General features: G+C 39.7%; 1 protein-coding gene across 1 annotated transcript in view; it reads left to right on the top strand.

Moving 5' to 3' along the window:
• The window catches only part of LCA5 (lebercilin LCA5), a 920045-nt gene that overhangs the window by 524386 nt on the left and 377491 nt on the right, over positions 1-18168 (top strand). The window contains exon 5 of the mRNA XM_044073710.1: positions 13015-13145. Within this exon, the coding sequence (XP_043929645.1) occupies positions 13015-13145 (131 nt within the window). The remainder of the gene's footprint in view (positions 1-13014; positions 13146-18168) is intronic.

Here is an 18168-nt window from a genome sequence, read left to right as displayed (position 1 = left end):
CCTTGTGCTGGCTCGCTGTTTGTTGGATAAATGTTTTTCTTTCCTCCTTAGCCTGTTCTGCATCAAAAAATATCTTTGATTGTCCAGGAAAAATATTCTGAAGATAGTTATATAGCAGCTTGAATTTGAATCTCACATCTGCCTATCCTCATTCCCTAATTGCTGGGATAAACTTGCTTCTCTTATGCTTGTTGTGCAGTGATTAATCATTTTCCACAAATATTCTGCTGTCCCCAGTTTTTAATACTTTTTCATTCTTCCACAGTTTTGTCAAGAGCAACCCTTTCTGCTGGTATGATCGCATCGTTACTAATAAATGTCTCGGCTGTTTCTCATAGCCAGATTTAGAGCATACACACATTGTGCCCTCTCAATTAATAGATCTTGCTGTGGAACTTCAGTCCAAATGCTTATTTGTTCTTCCATAAAATTAAGGTAGTTTGATCCTTCCAGTTTCTCTAGTACAGCACAAAATCTTATTTTTTCTGTATTTGCTTTGTCTTTTAACTGCAGTTTTTGAAACAACTCTTCTTGAGAAGCCTTATGCTCAGATGGCAATTTCTTCATATCATCCTCTGATTTTTCCAGTTTTATCAGTTTGTTTGCATAGTTAGTTAAAGCTTTTTCTAGTTTTCTAAATTTATTTCAGTTTATGTATTCCTTTAGTGTTTAACTTATTTTAACATGAATGCATTTGATTTATTTTTCTTCTAAATTATTGGAAGCTGTCTACTGTACCAGAGTTGAAAATTGAACAGCTTTTTGCTTAACAGCTGCAGGATTCTTCCAGGCCAGAGTTTTTTCTTCTGTCCTGGTTAATTTTCAGGTATGTTCTCCAAATGTTTTCTTTGTTAGCATCCATTGGATTGCCAACTGGTACACATGAATCCAGAAATTAAGATAGGGGAAGTTACCTCCACAAAGAGACTAGTCACCATTTGACTTCTCCATATTCTGTGCCAGGAGTCTACTATTTGGCATCTGCTTTTTTGAAGTAAAAGCTAATACCAAAGGGCTCTGGCTAACTAAGTTTGCAGGTAACTGCAAGCTAAGAGCAGCTACTGAATCCCTAAATGACTTTGCCATCTTGCAGGATGATTGGTCCCAAAACAAATGCCAAAATCTTTGACTAAAACTAAATTCTAAAGAATGCATTTTCATATCCTTTGGGATGTCATTTACCTTGAGGAACTGCTACATTGACAGTATACCCCCTAAGAGTCAAGTCAGTTGTTGATTTAGGAACTTATATGGACAGTATCATAACTTTCTACCAATGTGTCCATTGTCATACAATTGTTCTTCTGTGTTGCACAGCTTATAAACTAAAGGATTGTGTTTAGATGTAGGGATATATTATTGCACTCCCTTTAATTACCCCTCATTAGGCCAGTCATTGAGTATAAATGCCCCCTTTGGTATGTATGCGTCAAAACACATGCAACAACTGGAACGCCTACAGTCACCTTACTAAAAGGATACAAAGCCTAAACAATATGTCCTGCATGGGCCACCTTATCGCTGTGTCACTTTATCCTGTATCCTACAGACTGCTAAGAGGTGACCTCTGTCTAGCATATGAGACATCCAGCCACCCAATGCCGACAGATTTACTGCATATCAGCAAGTCAGATGACATCAGAAATACTCCGTCTAGAGATCTAAACCTTTTTTCTGAAAAATTAACAGAATGGTTTGGAGGAAACCAGTGTTCCAGGACAAACGTTCCATTCACATAAAACAAAGCTCGTCCCTGTCCATATTCAAGTGCAGTTTAGATCTATGGGTGGGAAACAGAAGATTTACCATAGGACTGCCCCTGTACTACTAATGGACAAAGGCAGCTCCTAAATACTTTATTCCATATGTGGGTCCCCACAAAATTATCTGTGGTATGATTCCAGTTATTCTCACTGGAGTAATATATAATTATTGACCATGGGATGTGTGAGGCCAATCTGACACCAAATGGGATAGGTAAATTCTAGCAACAAAAGAGAAATTAGGTTAAAATTCCCTATAAAGAGAGCTAGCCTAGTAGTGACCTATGCACCTATAAAACAGATGCTTTTTCTTTCCCATAAATGGGAGTGTTCCTTTATGCCCACTCCCTTTCCTGTGATTACCAGAGTCGTACTAAAGAATGAGAAGGACACACTCAAGATTCTGTTGGTAACTCCCTTTTGGCCCAGACAACATTGGTTCTCTCTTCTTATGCTCTTAGCTAGAGGCAGTCACCAAAATCTTTCTCAGAGTGGACTCACTCTCACACAAGACAACAGATCTCACAACCACTCCAACATTCTGAACCTATACCTGACAGTATGCAGGATAGTTTTTTATCCCATTAAGACACCTCTTTACTGATGACAGTGCAGTAGTCTTTAAAGGAGACTACAAAACCAGCTACAAGAAAATCATATTTAGATATATGGGAGAAATGTTCTAGTTGGTGCCATAAAATAGAGATCAGAGTCTGGTGGTTCTCCAGTACATGTGTGAATTGCTGTAGTCTGGCCTTTCTTATACTTATGTCAAAAGTACATCTTTTGACCATTTCAACTTGTTTGCCATTATAATCCCCTCTTTCTTCATTTCAAGTCATGTAATGTTTAAAGGGGTTTTACATTCTAGAGTACCTAAGAAACAGGTGGCTCCATTCTGGAATTTTAATTGTGCATCAGAGATGCTAACTTTACCTCCATTTGAAACTGCAGCTAATGCTTCCCTAAAGTTCCTTACCTGGAAGACAGCTTTATTCATTGCTCTGATTTCAGCTAGAAGAGTGTCTAAGTTACAAGCCATCTTGTCTGTTCAGCCCTTCTTGTTTTTCATAATGATAGTAACTCGTAGAACTGATCCCTTATTTAGACCAAAAGTAGTCTTTGAGTTAACTTTAAATCACTCTGTCTACCTGTGTTTTTTTCTCAGGTCCTTCTCCAAGTGCACGTGCTGTGTTTGCTCACATGAGACTTCCTTGCATAGACTAGTTCTGCCTCTTGTTTACTTGTGCGCCCTGATGCTCATTTTAAATTGGAGTTCAAGCACTTCCCAACTTGCTGAAAAGTTACTGTGTATGAAATTTTTCAGTAGCTCATGCTTGAAATAATGTAATTTGAATGTTGACTATGAAGATGGGGCATGAAGCAATATTTTTAATGTGGCTTATGCAGTCTGGATATCACACAGAATATGGGAAATGTGTTAAAGTCCTGTATGGAAACTGTAATTATTATTTACATGATTTTTTTTGGGGGGGGGGGTGTATACTTGTACAGCACATTGATTCAGTTCTGGTTTTGAGTGCTGATGTTGGATGCATTGTCAAAACTTCATTGTGAATGATTTTTTTGGCTATTGTGCCTTGTGTCAGGTGAGTACATTTCACATGCCTCTGTTAAGGGGCATGAGTTACTGCCAGCAGGAAATTGTAATGAACTTGTTCTAAGTGTTTTATTGTTTTTCTTTTGTAAATTTTTTTTAAGTGGCAAAAGTGGATGATTAAAGATTATTGTATGGTCAGGGATGTTCATCATTCACACTGCCTGAGTGACATGTGGGTTCTAAGATTGCCACCTTTTGAGATGCTTCTTATTAAAAGAAAAGAAAAACGAAAAAAGGTAGAGGTTGCTTTTTTGCAAACTCAGCATTCTGTTCACTCTGTTAAACAGAATACCGGAGTTTGTACAGTGCTTTCAGGACTACTGCGGATTCATTCTGATTTCTGGATAGTCCAGAAAAAATACTGGATAGGTGTCAAGCCAAATGGGTTCTGTGCCTGCATAAACCCATGCTGGCAGCTTCCTAGAGCTCGGAATTCCCTCCTCTTGATTCTTTCTGACAGGGAATCAGTTAAGCCCCTCCCATGGGGGAAGCCTAACCCCTGTCACAGGAAGTCAGTTCAGTCTTTAGTGCCAGCTGTAGGAATCACACAGTTGATCCTAAGCAGACTGAATTAGTGGATTACAGCTTTCTGACTCAGATAAGATCCCTTTGGGAACTTCCCTTCCTTTTTATTAATATATACATTTGATTTCTTTCTGTTTTATATTTAAAAAGTGTAGTAACATTTTATTTTAATATACTTGCTATTTTCTAATGCTGTCAATTCCTCTGGGAATTCTTACTTAGTTTTATGTGGTTTTTGTACTTAATACTGCTTTTAAACGGCCATGGGGCACTTTTAATGTGTTCTGCGACTTGTACTGGGAAACTGAGGTTCTGTGGTGTCAGTTGAATACTAGAGACTGTCTCGTACATGTAGAGCTGCAATTTACTTTCTCCTGTTTCTATTCTTTATCTGCTTTATTTTGAAGTTCTGACAGGAAAATATTGCATATTTTCACTTTTTATTCATTTCTATGATGCTACTGATTTAATGCCAGAGATTAACAGAGTTTGTGACTTTACCAAATGTTTCAGCTGTTCCTCATCTGTTACTGGCCTTAGAAGATATCTGTAAAACTGCATGTGAAATCCCTTTGCCTATAGAACCAGTTCCCAAAAAGGCTATGACGAAATACAAGCTATACTCTGATCTTGCATCTCTCATTACTGCTTCTTCAGCTGACCCAGCTACAGACTCTAAAAAGAGGGCCTTGGCTCCTGCTTACCCTACACCCCCGGATAAAATTGGTAAATGGGTAGAATCTCTGGGGGGAAAAGTTCAGTCTATTAATTTTGGTCTTTAGAATCTTAAATTTCAGGACTTTGTGGAAATTCATTTTGCAATGTACTTACAGTTTAGATGACTTTACTACATCTTTGTGTGCTGAATAAAAGTATACGAATGAAATGGTTTCTAATGTTACTCAGCTTTTCAAACATGCTTTGAGGAGTGTTTTGAAAGGCGTGGACAAAATCATTAGAAATGCAGCCATTTCTGTTGGTTACATAATCAGATTTTTTTCTGTTTGAAAAAATTAGATTTTGAAATCTCATTTAAGTTTTGAATTTGTGTTTGGTCCTGCTGCCACTCACATTTTCAAGCAGTGGGATGACAAAGGTAAGTTGATGCATGGTGCATCTAGAATGTTTCATATTCCCAGGTTCTCCCCTAAATAGGTGTCCAACTTCAAAGGGCACAACGAACAAAAATCCCAGGATACCCAGAGGATATGACAAGAGGATAATACTTCCAAACCAAATAAAAGGTTTCCTTTCCCAAAAAAGTTATTCCTCTGATAAAGAATGACTATGGCTAGATTTGGGGCATCCTAGCTCTTCCTTTTCCCCTTCCCCCAGGCTTTCACTCAACCCAGTAGCCTGGCCACAAATGGTGTCATACAAAGGGATACTTTGAATAATTCAGAGTGGATACTCTTGGCAGTGGACAGAAAATCCTCCTCCTTCAGGATAATCCCCTCGCACTTACCATACCAGACACATCTATTCTCTCTGTTACTCCTTCACATGTTGTAAGCAGGGGTTCTAGAACCAGTTCCTGCACCATAAAACAAAAAGGATTTTACTCCAGTCTTTTTGATACCCAAAAAGGAGATGTTGTAAAGACCAGAGTTAGACTTGCCTTACCTAAATACCTTTCTGAAAGTTCCCATATTCAAAATGCGCACCCTGCAGATGGCCTTATCCCTTCTTCCAGACAACTGTTTCATGGTGAATTTATATCTGAAAGATACTTGTCACATTCCAATTGCTCCCAACTTCAGACTGAAACTACAAAAGTCCTGTCTGACACACTGAAAAAAATTAGTCTTCCAGGGGTTTATGATAGACATAGGGAAAAGAATGGCCTTTCTACCAGAAAACAAAGTCCCGAGTTATCAGAACATTCTCAGGTATTTCCCCAAGAAGCTGCCTTTGAAAGAAAGTTTCTCAAAATTCTAGGTTTCGTGGCATCAGTGATCCTCGTGATACCACTGGCAGTACTGGACATGAGAAAAATTCTCTGGTACTTAAAAAAAAATTGTTGGTCCCAGCACCTTCATCCTCTATAGTTCCAGATACCAGTGCTGGAATTTGTGAAATAAGTCCATCTCTTTTCCCTCTGAACCCCAGCTCAGTCAGTCCAGCCAGACTTTTCAGATTTTGCATTGGAAGCAGTTTCCAAATGAGTTCAACTACAAGACTAATGGAGTTCTTCAGACATTATAAAACTCATAAATGTCAAAGAAATGCTAGCAGAGAGTCGCACCTTAAAAGGTCTTTACCACTTTTTGGTCTCTGTTTCCCCTTTTAGTTGTCAAAAAACAGCACCACAGCCATTTGGCATCTGAACAAACAAAGGGATACAAGCTTTGCTGGTTAGTAGTGATGGCCTGTGAGCTAGCTTTATTGCATTCTCTGATTCTTCAGGTCTCATACACTTGTACATCTATTAAGGTACTACTTGTAGCCACCGCAGGTTTTCTGTGCGTGGAGCCCCCTCTTTTGTCTCTTTTTGTGGTCAGTTTATGAAAGGTGGGTTTCACTTGATTCCCTATCAAAAGCAAATTCCTCCTCCTTGGGTTATCAACTTTGTTCTTGAAAGATTGACCTTGTCTCCTTTTGAACCTGCCTTTCAGGTTGGTTTAAAGTTCAGCACTTTGATGTCTGTTTTCTTATTGCTGTGACATTTGCAAGGTGAGTCTCTGAGCAGTAAGCTGTCATGGTTGGCCAACCTTATTTGATTTTCGACAGGGACAGGGTTGTTTTATGCACTAATCAATCTTTCACGCCAAAAGTTTTTTTTTTCTGAATTTACCCTTAGTCAAGCCATCAATCTGCCAGTTTTCTTCCCAGAAACTAAAAATAAGGGAGAGAAGAATGTTCATCGTGTTTCACTGTTGCAGTCATTAGTCTTGGGTTATCCTGCTGGCAGGCTACCCGCAGTCGGCCAGAATTCCCAAGTCTAGGTCCGGCGTCGGTTGCTGTCGCCTCTTCCCTGACGTCAGTATGCCAGGGGTATAAAAGATGCAGCCGACGCCATTTTCTTCAGTCTTTCTTGCCGCGCGGTGCCCGAAGCAAAAGCAGTTCGCAAGTGCCGGTCGGCCGACTTCGGATCTGAAATTCGGCTGTGAAAATCTCAGAAGTCTTCATTAAAGCTATGTACCCCATTGGGGAAACTTTTTTCTTGCTCCAGACCGATGTCAGAAAAAGTTAACAATTGTATTTCTTGTAGAAAGCAAATACCTCATAAGGATTTTCATTCTTACTGTATTCCTTGCCTAGGCCCTGATCATAACCTTGTTAGCTGTCGGTTTTGTGCTAGATTTAACCAACGCACTATTAAGCGTCTGTTTGATTTTGCTTATCATTACTTTGGCCGAAAATTCATTTACATAATGCTGTCGGAACAGCCGACGACCAGAGTTTCTAAAAAATGCAAGGAAAAAGAGAAGGACAGGCATCCGAGATCCAAAACCGACTATGAGGCTTCCGCTAAGCCAGTCGTCGGTTCTCAGTGAGGCGCATTCACAGCCCCTGACGCCCGCTACCTCAGAGCCACAGGCCGCTGACGACTCCCACGTGAAGCCAGCTAGGCCTCTGGATACTCAAGGTATTGGATGCTCAGAAATCATTCCCTCAGATGGGTCCGGAGCCGCTGAGCAGGCATCGGCTTCTGAGGGTGTTTTCAGACCTACACAGCTATATGTAAAGCCTACTTCAGCTTCAAAAGCAAAGACTACAGCAGCTTTAAAGACAAAGAAACAAGTACAGCATTCTCCAGGACAGACTTCCATGCCTAGGAAACACATGCTAAAAATGGCCGAAGACCTTATTACCTTGATCAGGGGTTCCCATCCCCCTCCTGACAAGAGGCCTAGTCAAGAGACAGACTGTGACTCTTCAGATCAGGTGTCCATTTCCTCTGACTCCTCTTCTGTACAGGAATACTCTCTTCCTCCCTATGAGGATTCTGATGCTGAAGAATCCATTCCTTCAGCCCCTCCTCCTGAGGATTATTCTTTTGGGGAAACCCTGCATACCATGAGGGAGCACTTCCACTGGGAGAGCCAAGATTACTCAGAATCAAAGAAAAGGCTTAGAGGGTTTTTTTTTTACTTCCTTAGCACAGGCCTCTTGCTATTCCCCCTGTGCTAGACATTGTAGATGATCTATTTTCAGAGTCCGGCCTTTCTCCAGACTCCTTACCTCCAGCTCCTGTTAAACCAGACAGATACTACAGGGTTCCAGATTCACATAAATTTCTTTATAAAAACCCTGCTGCTGACCCAGAAACTTTCTCAGGGTCCCAAGGGGGTTAAGGCCACTACTGCAAAAAACCCTATCCCTTCTGATAAGGATTCAAGAGCACTAGACAGATGGGGGAAAAAGGTTTACACTTCTGCTACTTTGGCTGTGAGGGCTTTAAATTGTCAATTTCATATGATTAAATATCATCAATACTTAATGTCACTGTTAAAACAGAAAATGTTGGCTAATTCTGATTGTGCAGAAAATAAGGAAATGCAGGATTTATTGCATGTAACTGAACAAATGGGAAAGCATATATTGCAATGTGGTTTTGATTCTCTGGAGGCCTCCTGCAGGGCCGCAGTTACGGGTTCTGTCATTAGGAGGCATGTTTGGTTAAAGGAACAAAATCTGCCTGATCATGTTAAAGCAAAATTCTTAGATGCTCCATTACAGCATGATACTTTATTTGGTTATTTGGTGTTAAAGCAGAGGAGGTTTTGAAGAAAATGGGAGTACAAAGCGAAATCTATGCAAACAGTAAAGGATTTCTTACAGGTTCAGCCACCAAGATTTAGCAGGAACTGGCCTACAAAGAATTGGTCCTTTCCAGTGTCGGACAGGCCACAAAGAGGCAGATACAGATGTCCCAGAGGCAGATCCCAGCCCCAGGGCTCATACAGTCCTAAACAGTGGGGCGCTTCTACCTCCAAAAGTGGAGAAGACAAAGCACCGCCATACAGGAAACAGTCCCAATGACTTGCCTCTAACAGCACCAAGCACTTATCTTCTTGCAGCCCCCTTAGGGGGAAAACTAGAACTTTTCTCTCAAAATTGGCACATGATCACCTAGGACAAATGGGTATTGAATATAGTATCCCAGGGCTACAGGTTCCACTTTAACACCCTGCCAAAGGCAAAAGGTATGCCAAACCTGCCACACAATCAATGGGCAGAGGCACAAAAACAAGTTTCGTCCCTTATGAACATGAGGGCCATTCAGCAAGTACCACAGCAAGAGCAGGGACAAAGATTTTACTCAAGACTTTTCTTGGTACCCAGAAAGGACAAAACCTGGAGACCAGTACTGGACCTGTCTATTCTAAACACATTTCTGGACGTTCCAAAATTCAAAATGTTAACTCTGCAGCAGCTTCTGCCCATGCTGGGCAAGAAGGCTTGGCTTGTAACTTTGGACCTAAAAGAGGCATACCTGTATATCCCAATCAGACAATCTTGCAGAAGATACCTCAGATTCATAGCTGGCTCAATGCACTACCAATTCTCTGCACTGCCCTTTGGCTTATCTACTGCACTCAGGGTCTTCACAAAATTCCTGGCACCAGTAATTGCATTTTGCAGACAAAGAGGAATTCAAATACATCCTTACTTGGATGACTGCCTTATGCAAGCAGAGAACAAGGACACTCTACTAAAGCATCTGGCGTTCGTAAAAAGATTATTAATTTGCCTAGGGTACACAGTAAACGAAAAGAAATCAAAATTAATACCCTCTCGAGTTAATATTCCTGGGTACAAGCTTAAATACAACTGCTCAGATGGCTTATCTCATGCCAGACAAACAAAGGCAACTAACTTCTTTCTTCAAAATGTTGGCAACAAAGACCCAGTTATCTGCAAGAAAAATTCTGCAGGCTTTGGGCTTCATGGCATCCTGCATTTTGCTAATTCCATATGCCAGACTGCATATGAGGAAACTTCAATGGTACCTAAAAATTGTCTGGACGCAACATTGTCAAAGCCTGGAAGCATTAATTACCCTCATTCCTTGCCTGCAACAGGAGTTTCGATGGTGGGCACATGCCTGTCACCTCAACAAGGGACAGCTAATTCACTCTACCCACAGCCAGGCAGTCAATAACAACAGATGCATCAGATTATGCCTGGGGAGCACACATGGCAGGAAAATATATTCAGGGCACATGGTCCACAAGCCAAATGCGTCTACATATCAATCAAAAATAGATGCTAGCTGTTCAGAATGCCCTGACAGCTTTCTGGTTCTATTTTTGGAAACTGTACTGGAAAGTAATGTTTTCTGTTTTGAATCAGTGTTATTTGCAGAGAGATGGCGTAGCTATGGGCACTTCTTGTGCCAATAGCTACGCCAACCTCTTTATGGCTGCATGGGAGATGAGCTATTTGTTTACCCTGGATGAGTTTTCTATGCAGGTGTTGTTTTATAGACGCTTTGTAGACGACTTGTTTTTCATACGGAGAGGATCGTCAGATGAGTTGTTAACATTTATTGACAGAATCGATGGTATGTCACCATTTTTTAGATTTAGTCATGAGCTCTCGGATACTTGGATTTCCTTCCTGGATGCATATATAGAGAGGCTGACCTCTGGAATATTGAATGCAGGGGTATTTAGAAAGACTTGTCATCATAATGCTCTCCTTCACAGGCATAGTATGCATCCTGGATATATGTTTGGTAATATAGTTAGGTGCCAAGTTGTTAGGACCTCTCGTTTATAATCCAAGACAGGAGGGTTTTGAGTTAGGATTGACTGACTTATGTGAGAGGTTCAAGGCTAGAGCTTATAAGGATGTTGACCTAGAGAAAGGGCTTCGTGGGATTTTTACATTGAGAGTAGGTGGTGCTGTTCCTTATTTTTTTGACATGGCAGGAAACCCTTTGAATAGTGGACATGGTGGTCCTAAGGGTCAAATTGGATTGGAGAACCGTTTTAGGATACTGTTGTACTATACGAAGGATGTGGGTAAGATAAAGGATGTGATTAGATCCCATTGGGGTGTTCTGGCAGTAGACCCTGGTTTGAGAGACTTAGTAGGCATTGCACCACAGTTTGTATATAAGAACAAGCCGAATTTGAAGAAATTGTTGTGCTACCCTAGAGTAGAAAACGAGGACTGTGGGAGAGTAGGGACCATTCCTTGTGGTCAGTGCAATTATTGTGGGTATATTGACACTGATGTTAGTTTTGTCCATCCTATCCATGGCACTAGACACAAGGCTAGGGTATTCGCTGATTGCATGTCCACACATGTGGTCTACCTCACCTCCTGTTCGATCTGCAGTGCATTTTATGTTGGTAAGATGGACAGGAGGCTGAGGGGAAAGAATAAGGCAGCATATATATCTTATCAGGATTCGATCTGTTGTGAATGTCCTTTCTAAGCATGTTGTAGCCACTAATGACACACACACACACACACACACACACACACACACACACACACACACACACACTCAGTTTTAAAGTCTTAGATGTATCGAGTAGCTTCAGGGGTGGGGATTTGAAGAATAAGACTGAGACCTCTGAGTCTAAATGGATTATCAGACCTAGAGCGGACATATACCCAGGGCTTAATGAGAAAGTACCACTTAAGCCTTTTCTGAAGTCTAGGAGGTTGAGGTAGGCATACCCCTTTTGGGGTATGTTGTTTTCTTTGGATAAAGGTTTAGTTCTCATGATCCTACTTCCTGATTTTGGTACTTGACCAGCATGAAGTATTATATTTTTTTATGTATTTTTATGTAAATATGTTTTTGATATATATGTTATGCCTTTAAGGTTTTTAATGATTTTCGCACTTTTTTTATTTATAAGATCAGCTGTTACGTGGATTTGTATGGTCTGAGGAAGCCTTTTTAGGTGAAAGTGCTTACCACATTGTTCATTGTCCCGAAATAAATCAGTTTTTTTACTACTGTGCTGTTGCTTTTTGAGTTCATCTATCCTGTTTTGGATTACGTCATTTTTTTGGATGTTTGTTTATGCTTTCCTGCCTTGTTTCGCTCTTGCACCTTTTTGTGTTGCATTTCTAATTCCAGAGTCTGCCCAAGTGGGATCCAACATCTTGATTTTTTAGTCTACCTCTAGGTATCCCACATTGCAGTGTTTGGCTTTAAAATATTACATCATAGCCCCTAAGCTCCTGTCACTGTATTGACTTTACATGTGGTTTTCACATATACCCTGCTTTCTTTTAGTTAGCCAGGTTTAATTACCATTTCCTGCTTTTCAATGACAACTAAAATGACAAACATGGATCTCCACACAGAACAGTATGTGCCTGTTACTTTGTTTCATTTCTAAAGTGGCCAGTTTTCATTCTTTTATTATGCCTGAGTTGTAGTCCTTACACTCATCTCCCCCCCCCCTAAACACCTTCCATTAGTATCTGTCAAAGTGACAAATTTGAGCTGTTTGCTGCTGTGATTGATAGCTGAGAATACTGTTCCCTGCGATTATCCTTGTCTGTCTTTTAAGCAGTCATCGAAAAACAAGAAATTGTAATTAGACCTGACTGACTAAAAGCAGGGTATATGTGAAACAAATGCAAAGTCAGTGTATTGGCAGGAGCTTAGGGCCCATGATGTAATATTTTAAAGCCAGACACTGCATTGTGGGATGCGTAGAAGCAGACTAAAAAAATCAAGATGCCAGACCCCATGTGGGCAAACACTTGAATTACATTTAAAAATGTAAAGAAAGTGTATAGAGTCCAAACGGAACATCAAGACTTGATGAAATAAACATGTTGTTCAGTCTGTGGGCTTGGTTCTCCTTTAATGTTCATGGAAAGCTTGCTTTGTCTCTGTCACAATAGCAAGTTTGCCTGTGGATTTTGGTGGTGTTTTTTATAATTTTCTCTGTAGTCAGCTATTCTGTGCAGTCATTCATTTTAGTTGTCTTTGTGTGTCTTCTGTCTTAGAACATGTTGATCTTCATTTTGTTATTTTATCATTTATTTATGTTATCCATTTTGAACTCGTTTGGGTTTACTGATTTAAAACTCCATTATAAAAGTATAAAGAAAAACTTAAAAAATATGGGATACCATTTTTCAGGTGCTAGTTGCTAATCCATACTTGTGTAATTTTAGGTTCAGGACTGAACATAGCTAAAGGAGTACAAACTGAAGATTATTTCTTACCAGTGGATTTTCCTCCCCCACCTCCACCTGCTGTTAATTTGAAAACTGAAGGAAAAGCACACAAGGTCCCTGATGTAAAAGTAAGCTGTGTAGTAGAAATCTTGTTGGAATTAAATATGCACGTGAACCTTGTACATTTGTATAGTGACTCATACCTCTCAAATGTCCATATTTTTGCCTCATATTTTTGGTCTGTTCCTCATAACATTTGTGGTTTTCTGGCAATTACTGGGATGATCTAAGGATTGAAATCACCAAATAATGACATACATTTCAGTTTCAGAAATCAAATTCTTCAGAAAATGTATGTTAACACAATCCCTGTTACTCTTAACTTTCTAAGTTTAGAAGAGCAGTATTTACAATATATCCCTATTTTTGGCCCCCCATTTCATGTCTTTGTCCAAATTTCTTGCACTAAAAGGTTGAAAGGTATGTAGTATGTTGCCAAATATGAAATTAGCAGTTTGTAAAAGCACAAAGCACATTGCAGACACCTAATTGCGTTATTCTGATCTAGGTATTTATTTAGAAGATTAACCAGGAACAATGTATGGAGCAGGTAATAGAGTATTTCCAGATATGCCATGGATAGCTTCTGATTTCTCTGAATTAGCTATACAAACCTCTGTCGCCTCCTCTGCTGGACATTGTACAGAGCAGGAACTGTGTGGACAAATGTACATTCTGTGCATTTCATTGCACTGTCAATCAGGGTCAGAATGTTGAACATGAATTCACATTTGGTACAGTTCTTGCATCTTGTGAAGCACTCTGTCTATTGGGATAATACTGTAAGGGGATGGGTAAAGGAGTCATTGTTTATTGAGGAATACCACTGATTAGCTGAAGCACATATTAACGGGGATAATCAGCAAGAGGACAGGGTTGTTGCTAGACAAAAGGCTATATTGTTCACTGAGCACGGTGGTCTTGTGAATGTGAAGAAGAGTAATTTTGGCAAACCTGTCTGTTTCACTTTAATATAATATTTGCCATTTTAATGATGAGAATTTTTGGGTTTGGGGATACTGCATCTGGCAGTATTCATTTTAAAGCACTGAAGGTCAGTGCTTCATTGCTGTTGAACAAGCAGGTTTGAATGGTGGAAAAGCAAGCCTGGCAATCATGAAGTTCAGTCCCTCTCAGAGGGTCTCTTCAGTTAAGTACACTAAGCAGTCCCTTAAAGGAGAGCAGCATTAGTTAGTGTGGGGCCACAGTCTAATCTTTCAGAAACATATAAATATAATAACCGTAGAACAAATGACACTCATGTCATACAGGTGTGCTGTGCAAGTCAAAATCAACATTCAAGTTGGCCAGTTGTGGGAGCTACTGCTGTGCCCTAATGAAGAACTGTTTCACCAACTGGAAGGCTTCCAGGCAGCTGCAGCAACTTCTAAGACAACCATGAGAAGGTTCTGTGGACATTAGTAGATAACAGTCTTACCCTGTCAGTTGACATAAGTAATGTAAGTACATTGTTGCCTATCTAGCAAGGAAATCCACCAGCTAAGGCTGGATGAGAAGGACACTCGCATCCTGGGAATCGTGAGTCAGTATTCCTGCCCAATTAGAGAAGGCACTTTTATAAGTCCGCTGATGCTATAAGAAGGTATCTACATCCAACATAAAAGACTATCCTCGATAGAACCTGAAGTTGGGTTTAATTCCAAACAAATCATGGCCATGGTGGAGGGAACCAGAGGATCATCCTTTGATGAGGTTCAGAAAACAGTGTCTCAAAGTACAAATTTAAAAGAAGCCCACCTCTTGCCACAGTTAAGACAACAGTCTGGGGAAATGCACTGAGGGTCATGTGGCTGTGCTGCACATGTCTGTACTAGAAGCTTACTTGAAGCAAGCACTGGGGACAGCCACTACCCAAGTTTAATTGCATTCTACTTGCAAAGGATTTATTGGACAACTACAACTTCTTCCCTCACTGCAATGAAATAAACCAACAACTGGTCCATTTTTCCTTAATTCACATGTCAGCTACAGTTAAAACCTGAGTTGATGGTGCACATCTAGAGTGAGTATGTTTGCTTGCTTTTCCTTCTCAGTAACTGTATTTTGGAGGATGCAGGTTACTTCTGATAGACGCTTGATCCATGCACTGGACGAGATATGTTTCCGTATGTACAACATCATGAAGCTCTGTGATTCTGCAAGGAGAGTCGATGTTCATCATAATGGATCACTGCTGCAGTAGTCTTAGCTCCATGGGTTGTATCAATCAAGGTTTATTTTTGGCCATTTCAGAGTTCCTACTCCTAGATTTCCCCTCCTTTGGTGCAGTGTCATGTCAAAATGTTTTTGAAAGGAGTTTTGCATATGAAGCCTCCTAGAAAATAGGTGCCTCCTCCTTGGATCTTTATTTTCTTCTAGAAAAACTAACTCTTGCACTGTTTGAGCCAGCTCTTCGGGCTGGATTGGTATTTTTAACATGGAAAATGAGAGTATCAAGGGGACTTACAAGATGGCTGCATATTGAGTAACAGCTTAATTCTAGCTCTGCCAGTGTGAAAACAGAAACTTGGCAGACAAGGCCGGTAGATTTTTTTGTTTATGGGTAAATTTCAGTAACTGGCTAGTAAGTGCGCACTGCCTGGATGCTAGGAAAAAAGAAATACAGAGGATCTGAAAGAAAAACAGCTTCAAAAGGTGAGGAAAAATCACTGACTGGGAAAAGTTCTGCAGCTGTTGAGAAAAAAAAATAAATACATTTACAATCTCCAGACGTGAGTTCCAGTAACTTAGAGGAAAGGTATAAGACAACTGCACACTGACCTGGTTAAAATAAATGAAATGGCAAAGCACTTCTGTTCAAAAAATAAGAAAAAAACACACGTAGCAGAGGTAGTAGATTCTTTACTTCACCACAATATCTGGTACCTCGGCCTCTTGCCTTCAAGGATACATACAACCAAATGGATTCTATATGTATACCAGGTTCAACCATTAATTAATCAATCAATCAGTTACCATATAAATTACCTATACATTTTTAATATAAAATGTCCTATTGCCTTAAACCTATAAAAGTGACCCATTCATATTACATATTTTTAACATCCATTTTTTTCTGTCTACATTCTAATATATACATTACAACAATTTATAATACAAAATATTTAATACAATAATTAATTACACTATAAAATATATAGTGCATCTTAAATATACAATTTAAATATAATCTACCTCAAAAGTTAGCCCTCTAGGTGTCAGTGCCATAATTTAAAATCATTTTACTTTCAAGCACATTTAATTTTTGCTTAAGCTCACCACTTTTTACTTGAAAAGGTCTTGCTAAAACACTAAAGAAAAAGATGGAATCATCTCCCCCATGTACTTTGCAAAAATTATCTGCCACAGGACTCTTAAAATTCTTATTCCGAATGTCACCCAGATGTTCTAAAATTATAACCTTGACAGCTCTTATAGTTTGAGCTATATACCATTTTATTTTGCCACATCCACATCCTATAGCATACACTACTCCACAAGAATTACAAGTAAACCTACTTTTGCTTAAAAATGTTCTATCATTTATTAAACTTCCTGAGATATTTCTAATTTTTTGACAAACCTTACATTTCCCACAAGAAAATCAACTCAAACAACAAAAGGCTGGCAAAAATAGAAGACGTTTTAAACAGGTATTCAGATGGTGATAAAACTGCAAAAATCTGAGGTTGAAATGAAGAAAAGGCTGGCTGAATATAAGCCTGCTCAAGAAGAGATGTTTCAAAAAAATAGTATTAGATGACAGAGCACATAGGGAAAACCTGACATTTATGGCTGTGCCAGAGAGGCTGGATGGAACAGACTGTGTTAATTTTATGAAAGCAGAAATAAGCAACTGGACTGGTATTGCACAGCTTGAGTTTAATTGAAAATGCATATTGTGTGTATGTTCCAAACCTGGCTATGTGAAAAACAACCTAGACCTTTAATAGTAAAGATGCAATGCAGAAGGAATTGATTCTGACAAAATTGTGGCACAAGGACAAAGCACTAAAAGTGAGCGACATCAGAGAGTTTGTGGAGAATGATTACTCATACACCAGGCAGAAGAGTAGTAAATATATTCTACTATTCAGGGAATGTTGAGAAGCAGGCATGAGATTCAAACTGCTGTACCCAGCTATATTCAAAATATTCTTCCCTAGAGGGGCAAAATCATTTTTGATGATATACAAGCTAAGGAGGAAATACAAAAGTTTGTGCACGAAAAAGTGAGCTGTGAAACATGAGATTCTGTTTCTTGTTGTTCTGGTAATAAAGACCACAGAGAGACTTTGCCAGTGAAACCTTTTTCCAATGCTTCAATGGAAGATGCTGTCGAAAAGGAAGGGAGCACAAGAGTTGACTAGAAGAATTGAGAGTACATTGGAAATGAACCGTAGACAGGCTCTGGGAGATAGAGATGAACAGGAATAAAACCAGTAACTTGGAAATTGACAAATGTGGGATTACAAAGCAATAATTGTTTTTGAAATATGACAGAACAAGAAAATCTGGAAATATTGGAATGTGTTGGACTTGTGGGGGACTCTAAAGCATATGGCCTGCTTCATGTCATTACAGTTCGGAAAAATACGTAGGGGGAGGGAAGAGGACAAAATTAACTGTGAGTAAAACAAATGATGTTATGTAGTCCAGTCTCGCCTACATTCTTACTCGCGGGTTCAGAGCCGAATATCGACTCAGACTCGGCCAACTTTTATTTACTAGCTCGAAGTCTCCCATTGGCTGGGCCAAGCAGGTATCCCGTGCTGCACTGCTCCATAACCCCAGATCTCGTTTGCTGCTCGTGTAGCTAGGACGTGGTCACGCTTGGCTGTGGCTATGTACCTTCTTTTTTCAATTTCTCTTGAGAAATTTGCTAGTTGTTCAACCACAAAAGCTATTTTAATAGCTATTCTTCTTGCTTGTTTGCAGTGCTTTTTGTTTGTGTAGTTGGTAACCCTAACTGTTCCGGTGGGCTAGGCCCGTTTTACTTAGAGGACCTAGTCCTCCTTTCTGTGTAGTGTTCCGTTTCCTTGAGTTTTTTTCTTTGGGTTACTGGATTTAAGCTAGTTCTTAGCGTTTCCC

This window comes from Protopterus annectens, chromosome 1.part1 (genome assembly GCF_019279795.1).
Source record: "Protopterus annectens isolate FY-2018-M chromosome 1.part1, PAN1.0, whole genome shotgun sequence".
Classification (NCBI taxonomy): Eukaryota; Metazoa; Chordata; order Ceratodontiformes; family Protopteridae; genus Protopterus; species Protopterus annectens.
The sequence above is the reverse complement of the archived record's forward strand: the minus strand, read 5'-3'. Positions and strand labels throughout refer to the sequence as shown.